Genomic DNA, 13478 nt, shown 5'->3' with positions numbered 1-13478 from the left:
TCAACCATTTCCCTGAAACCTTTAGGGCTACAAAGTTACTTTTTTTCTTTTCAGTGAAAGCTGAGTTCCTCATGCAATCTCTTTGACACTGGTGAAACACCAAAATATTGTGGGATGCTATAAAATCAGGAGAGTTGGCAGCACAGCTTGTTTAAGCAAGAAGTGGCATTGATGGGATTTGAGACCCCATCCAGATTCTCTTAGCAAACAGAAGTCACAAACACAAGTCTCTTAGCGAACAATGTCAATTGACCCAAGCAAGCTGAAACTCAGTCTAGTTCTGATGGTCTTTATGAGGGTTATGTACCACTTAATCCCTTAAAATAAGATTTAAGTGTGACTTACATGTTGCTGGCCATCTGCACAGAGATCAATTTCACCCCCAGGAAACACCACACCGCAAAATGCTATGAGTTTGTTTCTGGCCGGCTGAAATGACTTTTCTAAAACTTTTATTAGTGGATAACATTCAGGCATAAAATAATCAGATGGGAGGAAACTTCATTCCATATAGTGTAAAGAAGGATTGTTTGTCTCTTACATCATATTTAACGAGAGTTCATGTTTGAAAGAAGCATCAGATATGAAATCAGGTACTGCAGTTGATGTTACTTTGGGCTTGTCTACACGACAAAATTTAAGTCAACTTAAGTCGCCATACTGTCACCGCAGTAATTAAAATGGTGGTTCATGTCCACACTTGCTCCTTCTGTAGGTGGCACGCCTCCTCACCAGGAGCACTTCCACTGACTGAAGTGGGGCATTGTGGGACACTTACAGCTAAAGCCCAGCAGCCCTGGGGTTGACAACCTCAGCTGTAGGCATGGGGCTCAGAGCTGCTGCCCTCTCCCGCCGTCAGCAAGATGCAGGCTCACAGATGGACTCTTCCCACACCCTGGTGCTGACACTCCAAGCTTTCAGTGCCAGGAGCCCCAGCTGTGAGCCCAGCACCCAGCTGACAACTCGGGCTGTCAGCGTTGGGGACGGGGGGTGGGGGGAGGCCCATTCAGGGCTGACAGCCAATAGCCAATGTAGGTAATGCAGTGTCTACCCAGACACTTTGTCCCCTAACAACATCAACATAAGTGCTATGCCTCTCATAGAGGTGGAGTTATTATGTTGGTATAGAGGGCCACTTACTTTGGCAGAAGCAGCATTGTAGTGTAGAACCTGACATAATTAGGTAGCCATAAACTGCCTTATGGTGACCTAACTCAGTAATGTAGGCCAAGCCTTTGTACAGTTCTGAATTATTCATATAGGATGATGAGGTTTTGGTAGGAAAGGAGTGAATCAGAAGAATCTGTTACACACTCACCTTAAGGACTCTTCTTGGACCTCATTTATTTTTCTCTTCAACATTGAAAACAATTTCTCCATCTGATGATACTTTCTAAATACTTTACTTTATAATGCATGCTTAATCATGATGGTTCCTTTACTGAGATACCTCATGGGGCACCTGATGAAGAGTACGAGTGTGCTATTGTATAACTGGGAGAATATGAGCAACAGTTTTGTTTAAGGGAGATATTTGACCAGTGCCAAGGTGTTACATAGTATTTATCCAGATGCTAAATAGACATGACAGTCTCATCTCTGACCTTTTAATAAAAAAACTGCTCAATAAAGTTTTTAAAAAAGAAGAAACTGAGGTGTATTTCAATGAACATAATGTTTAATATTGTATTTTTCCATTATTGTATTTAAATATATATTAACACAATGCCCACAGATTTTTCATTAAAACTTTCTGTTCCTCATTGCCCCATCTGGAAAAGGGAGGTATTTTCCTACCTTACAAGAATAAGTTATTAATGTTTGGAAAGCCTATAAAGACCTTTATATTTATGAGGTACTTTGGCATCATTTCCTCCTACCCGCTCACCCTTTATAAGCTCTTTCTTTGGAGTTACATGGGTTTAATAATCCATATATACTGCGGTTCCTGGTCTGGGGATGACCAAGATGCAGCGTTGTTTCTCCATTAACCACACACATTTTTATGGGTAAATTAATACAGATTGGGCCAACTTTAACATAGCTAACATTCCCTCTGCACTGTTGAATCCGTCTTTGGAGAAAAGCGGTGTTACAAGGGCAGTAGCTAACTTGCGGCCTGGAGGGCTGATATTCCATATCCCTTTGGTGCATGGATCTCTTTGGTTTTATCCTCTAAAACTTCTTGTTGTTCTGTGGGGCATGCAGACCCTGATGCTACATGAGACTCATATTGTTTGAAATCGTTTCCATGCATTATTTTCACAAAGGGGATGAGCTGGCCAATAATTGTCCCCTGGGTAGTCCCAATTAAGACCAAGTTAAGACATTCACAAGCTATTTTTATCAACCTGTCTTAGCCTGCTACAAGATGGCTCCCTAGAGGATATCCTCTTATCCTATTTTAAATTACTGTAGTGATTGGCATCTACTAAAGCTGGGCAAACAGTCTGCAGAGAAAGGCACACAAAATCAATCGGGCTTTGTCTTGTGCAATTGCAAATATCAGCCATGTGCTTGGACCATTGGCTGATGTTTGGCTTTGTGAATTCTGCCTACATTTTCCTCTGCTTTATTTCACCCCATATCTCTTCACTGTTTTTTTTTTGTAACCTCTCTCTTTTTCTCCTTCTCAGCAATGACAATGCAGTTCATAAGCCATCGGTTCCCTGATTACCATGATCCAACCATAGGTGAGTATAGATTATTCTTTTCTTTATTCCATCCAGTCTGGCAGCTCTATGAGATTTACCCCAGTAGCTCTCAACCTGTCCACACTGGGATCCCTTTTCTTTAGTGGGATTCCCCTTGCAATTAGCAAGATGGGAATAGCAGGGCCATGGCAACCACCTAACAATGCTTTGTGAAGTGCCTGGGAGTTATAACTTTCAAACTGAGAATATTTGTTGGATGGTCATTTGGTTGGTCATGGTCATGTGATAGACAGTTGGTCCTCAGATGATGGAGTCTCATGTTGATGTTGAGGATTCAGCCCACACTATTGGTGAACACATATATGCGAGGTCAGATTAATGCAAGAACCAGAAACACTGCTACGTGTAGCACAGACAGGATTGTCCATGACCACCGCGGGCTGTTGCATCCTTGCTTTGCACTGTTCACCTTTTCCACATTAGGTCTTAATGCACCAGGTTTCAAAGTGGTTAATGGTGGCATGCCACATCTGCCACCACCTTGCTCTGTCACCAGTGGCACCAAACAATGTTGCATGCTGGTTCCCACACTCTTTTTTCACATACTTTGATGGATGCATTTCAGGGCATCAACAGAGGAGTATTTATCCATTCTGCACTGATGGGAAGTTGTTCCTATGCCCACATGAAAGAGGCAGATTTAGTTATTAAGGAGCCTTTATTTGCTGATGACTGTGTACCAGTTGCACACTCAATTGGTGATGCTCAATTTATAACTGATCACTTCATTTGTGCAGTCAATTGTTTTGGTTTCACAATCAGCCTGAAGAAAACTGAATATTGTACCAAACAGTATCAGGCGATGCACATCTTTACCCAATTATTAAGATAAACACTGCTCCGATGAAGTGAGCTGTAGCTCACGAAAGCTCATGCTCAAATAAATTGGTTAGTCTCTAAGGTGCCACAAGTACTCCTTTTCTTCTTACTGCTCCTCTTGTCTCTGTGGTGAAGTTTTGCTACCTGGGGAGTTTGCTGTCACAGAATGACACAATTGATGAAAACATGATCCATCATATAGTCAAGGCCAGCTCTACATTTGTGATGCCAGTCCTGAAACACTGTGAAAGAAAACTCTTTTACCAATAGGTGAGTGAAGCCATGAAATCTAATTAATGCTATATGTTAACAAGAGCAGCATTCGCTTGTGGAAAAGGCCTATTCAACATCCTGTGTTATTCCATTGTAGGGAGAAAATGCTCAAACTCTATGGTTTGCTTTCCTATTTTCAAACCATTTCTTATCAAGATAAACATTATTGCTGTTTTTATGAGAAAATAACTGTGACTACTGGGTTTACTGCATGATAGATGCAGTTTACTGCACAATAGATAGGGTCACACTCTCTTCTGGGTTAGTTCTCTTGATTTCAATGGACTTATGCCATCAGAGAATTTTTCCTGTAATAAATAAAGGGTTGAGAGTGATCCAGGAGAACACTTTCAAATCTATCTTCTTTAGAAACTTGCATCTGTTTTAAGGATCACATTGTTGAGCCAGGGTGGGAAGGGCCTGAGCTGGAAAAGAAGTCCAGTTTGGAGCCCCACACTACAAGAAGGATGTGGAAAAATTGGAAAGCATCCAGTGGAGGGCAACAAAAATGATTAGGGGACTGGAACACATGACTTATGAGGAGAGGCTGAGGGAACTGGGATTGTTTAGTCTGCAGAAGAGAAGAATGAGCAGATAGCTGCTTTCAGCTATGTGAAAGGGGGTTCCAAAGAGGATAGATCTAGACTGTTCTCAGTGGTAGCAGATGACAGAATGAGGAGTCATGGTCTTAAGTTGCAGTGGGGGAACTTTAGTTTGGATATTCAGAAAAAAACTTTTTCACGAGGAGGGTGGTGAAGCACTGGAATGGGTTACCTAGGGAGGTGGTGGAATCTCCTTCCTTTGAGGTTTTTAAGGTCAGTCTTGATAAAGCTCTGGCTAGGATGATTTAGTTGGAGATTGGTCCTGCTTTGAGCAGGGGATAGGACTAGATGACCTCCTGAGGTCCCTTCCAACCCTGATATTCTATGATTCTTTGATTCTGGTTGATTCCACTGGATTTCCTCTTGGGGTTCAGTGACTGTGTGAGCAGGAGAGGCAGATCTGGTTGAAAGAGTGCAGAGTGGGTTCCCTTCCACACGAGGAGTTAAGAGCTGCACGTGAAGAGCTGCACACAGGGAAGCCATTTAGAGTGCACAGCAACAAGAAGTTTTACTAGACCTTCAAAATCCAGGATCCATGCTGCATAGTCTTGCATGCCATCTACTAGCATTTGACCTATTAACTGTTTATCGATATATAGGAATCTCTCTTTTCTAGAGCACTCCTGTAACAACAGGCTAGTCTGGAGCAGGGTTGTACCGTGGCCTCTTCCTTCCCCACATCTCTGTAAGAAAGCTAGCTGAACAGGCAGCGCTGTCCAGGAGCGGTGCCACCACTTCCCAGAAGGATTACATACAGTCCAGCCCCACGTTTTCGGCTTATCATTACTTTGAGTTGCTGTTTCCAATCACTGTTACAAATGTTCTGACTCTCATTATCCATCGGTTACTACTGCTTGATTCTGAAGAGATCAGGCATTGTTATAGATCTTAGAGGTACCACCTTTAAAAGGAGCAGTGAGTAATGAGTGCAGATTTATCCCTTTGGACATCCACTGGGCACATCCATCACCTCAGATTACCTTCACTGAACATTCTGTACTGACAGATGGCTGAAAGCACGTCTATCTGGCTCTAAAGAAAAAAAGCATGGAAGTGTCCTCTGGGAGGACTTCATTCCTTTCATTCTTTCCAGATCTCTTCATTTCTTTGCTCTCTGGATAAAGACAATAGCTAATAGTTTCTTTTGTTGGACAAGGGTTAAGTTTTCTCCTGTGTTATCTGGGTGAATCGTAAATATAATTAATGACAAGTTCAGTCTGTGAATCACACCCTACTAGGGTGAACAGGAATCTAGAAGGAAGTAAGGTCTCTCCTTGTTTGCAGCAATCAATGAGTTCTCAAAATTTTTCAGTCTGAGATGGCAGAGCTGTTGCCATCTTGTCATGGGCTAAGAGCTCCCAGGTGTTGAGGTCAATTTTGAAAGGTTGAAAGTTGGTCTTGAGAGAGAGTCTTTGTAATGTTTGCTTGGTCTGCCCCTAAAACGAGTTCCTATCTTCAATTCTTTGTAAAAGACTGTTTTCGGTATTCTACTGTCAGACGTACAGACCACATGACTGTACCCTCTCAGCTGCACTCTTACTATGAAAGCTTCAGTGCCTGTGATCTTGAGGCATTCAAGGACCTTGGTGTTTAGAATTAAATCTTGCCATTTAATTGCCATTATTCACCATAGACATTGTAGCTGGGATTGGTCCAAGCAATTTAGGTGGTGTTGATAAGTAATTCACATTTGCAGCCATAGAGGAAAGTGGTAATGACAATAGAACTGTAAACATCAATTTTCATTCCCAGTCTGACAGCATATTCATTCCAGAGATGACACTGGTGATTTCTGAAGGCCTCGTAGCCTGCGCCAATGAACTTTGTAATGTTGTTAATTATTGCATCCCATGAAATGATACTCCCTAGGATGCAAAATATGTCACCAATTTTGAGTGGTACATCATTGACAGACCCAACTGGAATAGTTGCAGTACTTCTCAGTTGAGACTGGACCATGACTTCTGTCATCTTCAGGCTGATTGTTAAACCAAAATGTTTTCCTGCATGTGCAAAGCAGCCAGAGAGCAACTGAATGGACCTGAAGTTATGGGCCAATAAAGCACAATCACCAACTAACAGTAATTTACGAATAGTTGTCTTTATAACTTTTCTCTTCGCATGCAGGCAATAAGTCACCTCCATCCATACGGTGTTGCATATAAATGCCACAACCAATGTCTCTGAATTCTTCTATTAAAACATCAGCAAAACATGATGCTAAATAACATTGGAACAAGAACACAGCGTTGTTTTATTCCATCAGTGACAACAAAGGCAGCTGAGAAGCAGTCTTGGTCAAGGACACAAACTGCATTCCTGTGTGAAAAGATTTAATAATGTTGACAAACTTATCAGGGCAACCAAATTTGCAGATGTCTGTCCACAGACCATCTCGATTTACAGTGTCAAAGGCCCTAGTAAGGTCAAAAGAAACAACATATAAGTCTTAATAGTGCTCACAACATTTCTCCTGACTTTGTGGAATAATAAACTGTTAGTATTATGCACCCAGGACAATATCTAAGACTTTTATGACCATTTAAAGAAAAATCACACACAAAAAAAAGAATGTGAATATCAGCTCTAAAGAGAACTAAACTACAAGAAAATCTCAACATTCACATTCATTGCACTCAGGAAAACAATGAATAAACAGAAATGAGAAAAAAGTGGGGGAGAAGAGAACCATTATAGCCATTGAGAACAATAAGTCACACACACTCATCTTTAACATTAACTTGTCTATCATCTACCACATATTTAACTGTGTATTGTCTTGTCATAATCCCAGATTGTGGGCCTCTAGGCACTACCATAATATGAAAAATAATTATCAATAAAGAGATAGAAGTGATTATTATGTATTATGTTAATCACAGTAGCACTTTCAGGCACCAGTCAGAATCAAGAGCCCATTGTGCACAAACACATAATAAGAGACAGTCGCTATCCTAAAGAGATTACAATCTATATAGATAAGACATACAGTAGGAAGGGAAATAGAGGAAGAGAAAAATGAAATAGCTTTCTAAAGGTTGCACAGCAAATCAATGGAAGATCTGGATATGAACCAAGTACCCTAACTACCAGACTCCGATGTCTCTCAAGATGTGCTGAGAAATGCTCAGTTTCTATTCCTGCTATGGAATATGTACTAAATGGAAAACAAAATAGTGGAAGCTTTATTGTCACATCTGGGACCCTGCACTCTCTTAGGATCAAGCTCCCCATTCAGCATACTACAAACCAATTGGAATGTGTATAACTCACCAGTAAGTGAGGATTACAGGTCCCCCTCTGTTTCTGATCCACAAAGAATATGAGTAGTTACAACCCCCTCCCCCAGCTACAGAGAGTTGGCTCTTTAGTTCAAGCTGGAGCTGTTTATACCTTTAGCTGTGGATATCCCCAGTTCAATCCCTGGTGTGCTAGCCAAGAATGCAATTGTCAACAGTACAACCAGAGACAAAATGAAAGAAATAATATATTGTCTGAATTGTAAGAGAATTCTAAAACATCCCCAGTAGGCTGTCAGAAAACCAGCTACAGTTGTACCATGAACAATGGATAATATTAAAAGAGAACAGCTCCTGAATTTAAAGGCTGACTAAACTGTTTGGTGCATTTGAGTGTTTAATTTGTCATTATATTGGCCAAGACAGAAATTTACAAATAAGGCAGCATGGGATTGTTAAGAGTACATAAATGTAGTGACTGAAGAGACTAATTGACAGACCCTCAGCTGGTGTAAATCAGAAAAACTCCATTGAACTCAATGTAGCTACATAACATAAATTTACATGAGCTGATGAAGACCACAGTTGGTTAAAGAAAGGAGGGTTTACTTCAACTAATATTAGCTCCAGCCATTATTTACTCCAATCCATCAGAAAGCCAAAGGTGAAAAGATTTAGCTGGATCCTCTTCATTTAAAACTCATGTGCACAGTCCAAACAAAACACAGATTTAATCAGATTAGGGAAATGCTTCCATCTGTCAAGTGAACAATACACTACTTGGTACATGGCATGTGAGCCTAAGTAGCTTGAGGTTGCAAGATGAGTTACAGACATTACAACTGTCTAGATGATTTCACTGAAGGCTTTATGCTGTTCAGAAAAAAAAGATGTCTCTCTCTTTCCGCTTGTAAGAGATAAGACTCTCTGACAGGTGGAGTCTGAAAAGCACAGACTGCCTGGCTGACACTAGCTAGACAGGTGGCCACAGTTACCCCATGTTGCTTGTGACTTTATTTCAGCAGAAACTGCATATTCAGATATAAAGAAACTGAGGAATTGATTCTAGTTCACTTTAAGTCCCTTCTAGGCCTCTCCATGGCACAGAGGAAGTAGAGAAGCCTCTCCCCTATGGTGCCCCTGTGTTGGTAGAAGACATTCCCTGTGCAGATGGGGTGCCTCTAACATTTTGAAGATCTAGCGACACATGGCTGATTTCACACTGAATTATCTCTCTCCACCTACTAGCTATCTGGTGCTGGACCACAGCAACCCATCTATCGAAGGTACATATATGGCCCCATATCACCATGCTATCTGAGCACTTCATGCTCATTCATGTATTTATCCTCATAATACCCCACAAGGTAGGAAAGTAGATAGGAATTTGTGGTTCAAAGAAGCTAAGAGACTTGGCCAGGGTCACACAGAAAGCCTGTGACAGAACAAGGAATTGAACCCACATCTTCTGCTACTTTCATAACTACTAGACCATCCTTACTCTGACAATCTATGTAGTTGCCACCATGACCTACTATGGGTAGTGTCTCTTCCCCCGCTAGTGAAGAATTTATTCCAGGTAGGAAAAAGCTGTGGTCGCAACACTAGAGGACTATAGCCATTTGACTTTTTCCTCCTTCATCATAATGCCCTAAGGAGATGGCTTTTCCATGACTATCAGTCCCCCGTGTTATGATTTACTAAACAGAGATTATCATTGTTACACCTTGTTTTTCTATGGTGATTTGTATCTATAGAACTATGACTATAAATGCATCTTGAAGTGTGAAGACAAGGTTTTACCCTTACAGGTGGACCCCAGAATTTTTGGATGATCCAGTGACATTTCTGAAATATCATTTAAGGTCTTGTTCAGCCTAGAAAATCGCACGTAGCACAGAGTTAAGCAGAATGCTTATTATATGATGTTTCATTCACCATGTTACAAACATATGCTCCGTGAGCTGCCCTAGCTACCAGGTTTCAGGGGGGTAGCTGTGTTAGTCTGTATCACAAAAACAATGAGGAGTCCTTGTGTTAGTCTCTAAGGTGTCACAAGGACTCCTCGTTGTCCTAGCTACCAGCTAATTTTCAGGCAATACTTATTTTGATTTCTACTAGGTTTTGACCTAGAAAGCAACAAATGGTTTTGGATCTATCTACCTGAGATGATCTTTCCCATATATGATACAGTGGCAGCTGAAATCATAAGGGCACTAATATTTAGCAGTGAGGGTAATTACCCATTGGAACAATTTACCAAAGGTTAAGGTGGATTCTCAGGCATTACAGGCAACTTTTAAATCAAGATTGGATGTATTTTCTAAAAGAGATGCTCCAGTTCAAACAGGAATTATTTTGGGGAAGTTCTATGACGTGTTGTTCAGAAGATCAGGCTTGATGATCACTGTGGTCCCTTCTGGCCTTAGACTCTGTCCTTTGGACTAATTGTGAGAAGGCTGGGATCCCAAGTTGAGTTTACAGTGCTAGATGTTAAATCTAAAAATATTTGCACAGAAAACTGATCAAATATGTTATCATAGTCTCTGAGGAAATAGATACAGAATCCCAGGAGCTAAATTTGCATGGAGTCATTTGTTTGAGTATTACCACATATTAATCAAAGCATTTGAGGTGCGATTATAGAATTCCTGGTCCTCTGCAATTACCAGAGAGGATCAGGAAGTGTTGCAATGGGGAGCTCAGTTAATGAGGAACATCCTGGTTTGAGAGTACTCTACTTGCTGCTGAAAGCATGGCTCCTAGTGTGTATGTCCTCACGCTACAGGGTGTCAGAAATTTGTGAATCCCTCTCTATAGGAGCACAGGAAAGAAAAGAAAACCCTAAACTGCCAGAGTGAATTACTAGGGAAAGTGGATAATCAGACAGGAGATCTGTAAAGCAACAGCAGAAAGGAGGCAGAACCCTGTCTCAGCAGTAGCACAAATGGCTCTTTTACAAAAGTTTGATTTTGATAATTCGAGCATCTGGCCTTGCTAGATTTGTAGATTTGAGGGGTGGGTTGTTGTTTTTTTTTTTTTGGGGGGGGGGGTGCGATAGGGTGGTTTATGGTTTAATGAAGAAAACACAAAAATACCAGGTAAATGTCCTGATATTTGACATGGGTGATGCTACTGATGATACCCTATGTGCTGTACCTCTCTCTGCTGAGGAAAAGAATGAATACTCCAATGTGAAAGAGGCTTTGATGCCTCTTTGATAGGCAGACCGAATATTATACGTGAAAGGGCCAAATTTAATAGGAGGTGTCAAAAACAAGGGGAAACAGCTAAGATTGTTGTTACTTGCAGTTCACAGGCTTACTGAACATTGCAAATATGGAGTGTTAAAAGGAGAATCAAAAAAGACAGGATAGTTGTTGACATAAGACAGACCAGTTTATAAGCACAGGTTTTTTCAGTTAGACACAGATCTCATGCTAGCAAAAGCTATAGCAAAAAGTGAGAATGCTGTCTCTCTGGTGTTTTGCAATGTCACTTACATGCGAGCAGAAGAGGGAAGATGATATCAGACAATACTGACACAGCAAAAAGGAGAAAAATACACAGGTGAAAGGAGCACCCAGACCAAATACACAGCATAAGAACAGTGCACCACTAGACAGGTTATTTGGTCTCTCACTTAATAAGAGGGGTTGTTGGAAAAAGACGTGGAAGCTGTGGCAAGACACCAAGCCACAGCTGGCCAGCAAAAGAACCAGAATGTAGGCGATGCCGCAAAATGGGACATCTTGCAATAGCTTGCAGATCACCCAGAGTGGTGGAAACAATCCAAAAGGGAATGGTATCTGATGACAATGAGTCAATACTTCTAGGGACTATATCCTCAATAGAACAAACACCTTGGTACACAATCATAGAGCTAAATGGTCAAAAACTTACATTTAAAACAGATAGTGGGGCAGCAGACACTGAAATTCCAAAAAACAGTTATCATCAATCCCAGAATGGAGAACTGCAAAAATTTTGTATGGGGCTATAACAATACATTGAATGTTTTTGGCCATTTCTTTGGGAAACTGGAGAAAGGACTGAAAGTTCTTCATGAAATAATATATGTAATACAAGGATTGACAACTTCCCTATTACAAAAAGAAAAGGAGGACTTGAGGCACCTTAGAGACTAACCAATTTATTTGAGCATGAGTTTTCGTGAGCTACAGCTCACTTCATCGGATGCATACTGTGGAAACTGCAGCAGACATTATATACACAGAGACCATGAAACAATACCTCCTCCCACCCCACTCTCCTGCTGGTAATAGCTTATCTAAAGTGATCACTCTCCTCACAATGTGTATGATAATCAAGTTGGGCCATTTCCAGCACAAATCCAGGTTTTCTCACCCTCCGCCACCCCCTCACCCCCCCACAGACTCACTCTCCTGCTGGTAATAGACCATCCGAAGTGAACACTCTCTTTACAATGTGTATGGTAATCAAGGTGGACCATTTCCAGCACAAATCCAGGTTTTCTCACCCTCCGCCCCCCCCACACAAACTCACTCTCCTGCTGGTAATAGCCCATCCAAAGTGACCACTCTCTTTACAATGTGCATGATAATCAAGGTGGGCCATTTCCTCTGATAGTGTGGCTGATATTATTAGGCCCTGTGATGGTGTCCCCGGAATAGATATGTGGGCACAGTTGGCAACGGGCTTTGTTGCAAGGATAGGTTCCTGGGCTAGTTGTTCTGTTGTGTGGTATGTGGTTGTTGGTGAGTATTTGCTTCAGGTTGGGGGGCTGTCTGTAGGCAACGACTGGCCTGTCTCCCAAGATTTGTGAGAGTGTTGGGTCATCCTTCAGGATAGGTTGTAGATCCTTAATAATGCTTTGGAGGGGGTTTAGTTGGGGGCTGAAGGTGACAGCTAGTGGCGTTCTGTTATTTTCTTTGTTAGGCCTGTCCTGTAGTAGGTGACTGTGCCCACATATCTATTCAGGGGACACCATCACAGGGCCTAATAACATCAACCACACTATCAGAGGCTCGTTCACCTGCACATCCACCAATGTGATATATGCCATCATGTGCCAGCAATGCCCCTCTGCCATGTACATTGGTCAAACTGGACAGTCTCTACGTAAAAGAATAAATGGACACAAATCAGATGTCAAGAATTATAACATTCATAAACCAGTCGGAGAACACTTCAATCTCTCTGGTCACACAATTACAGACATGAAGGTTGCTATCTTAAAACAAAAAAACTTCAAATCCAGACTCCAGCGAGAAACTGCTGAATTGGAATTCATTTGCAAATTGGATACTATTAATTTAGGCTTAAATAGAGACTGGGAGTGGCTAAGTCATTATGCAAGGTAGCCTATTTCCCCTTGTTTTTTCCTACCCCCCCCCGATGTTCTGGTTAAACTTGGATTTGTGCTGGAAATGGCCCACCTTGATTATCATGCACATTGTAGGGAGAGTGGTCACTTTGGATGAACTATTAGCAGCAGGAGAGTGAGTTTGTGTGTGTGGTTTTTGGAAAAAAAAGCGGGGGGGCTGAGAAAACCAGGATTTGTGCTGGAAATGGCCCACCTTGATTTTCATACACATTGTAAGGAGAGTGGTCACTTTAGATAAGCTATTACCAGCAGGAGAGTGGGGTGGGAGGAGGTATTGTTTCATGGTCTCTGTGTATATAATGTCTTCTGCAGTTTCCACAGTATGCATCCGATGAAGTGAGCTGTAGCTCACGAAAGCTTATGCTCAAATAAATTGGTTAGTCTCTAAGGTGCCACAAGTCCTCCTTTTCTTTTTGCGAATACAGACTATCACGGCTGTTACTCTGTTCCCTATTACAGTTGC

General features: G+C 41.5%; 1 protein-coding gene across 1 annotated transcript in view; it reads left to right on the top strand.

The window, feature by feature from the left end:
• RIT2 (Ras like without CAAX 2) overlaps window positions 1–13478 on the top strand; it is a 264180-nt gene that overhangs the window by 73760 nt on the left and 176942 nt on the right. Inside the window, exon 2 of the mRNA XM_077818125.1 lies at window positions 2637–2693. Within this exon, the coding sequence (XP_077674251.1) occupies window positions 2637–2693 (57 nt within the window). The remainder of the gene's footprint in view (window positions 1–2636; window positions 2694–13478) is intronic.

The sequence above is a fragment of the Eretmochelys imbricata genome, chromosome 5 (genome assembly GCF_965152235.1).
Source record: "Eretmochelys imbricata isolate rEreImb1 chromosome 5, rEreImb1.hap1, whole genome shotgun sequence".
Lineage (NCBI taxonomy): Eukaryota > Metazoa > Chordata > Testudines > Cheloniidae > Eretmochelys > Eretmochelys imbricata.
Note: the sequence above shows the minus strand (reverse complement) of the source record. Positions and strands in the feature narration are given on the sequence as shown.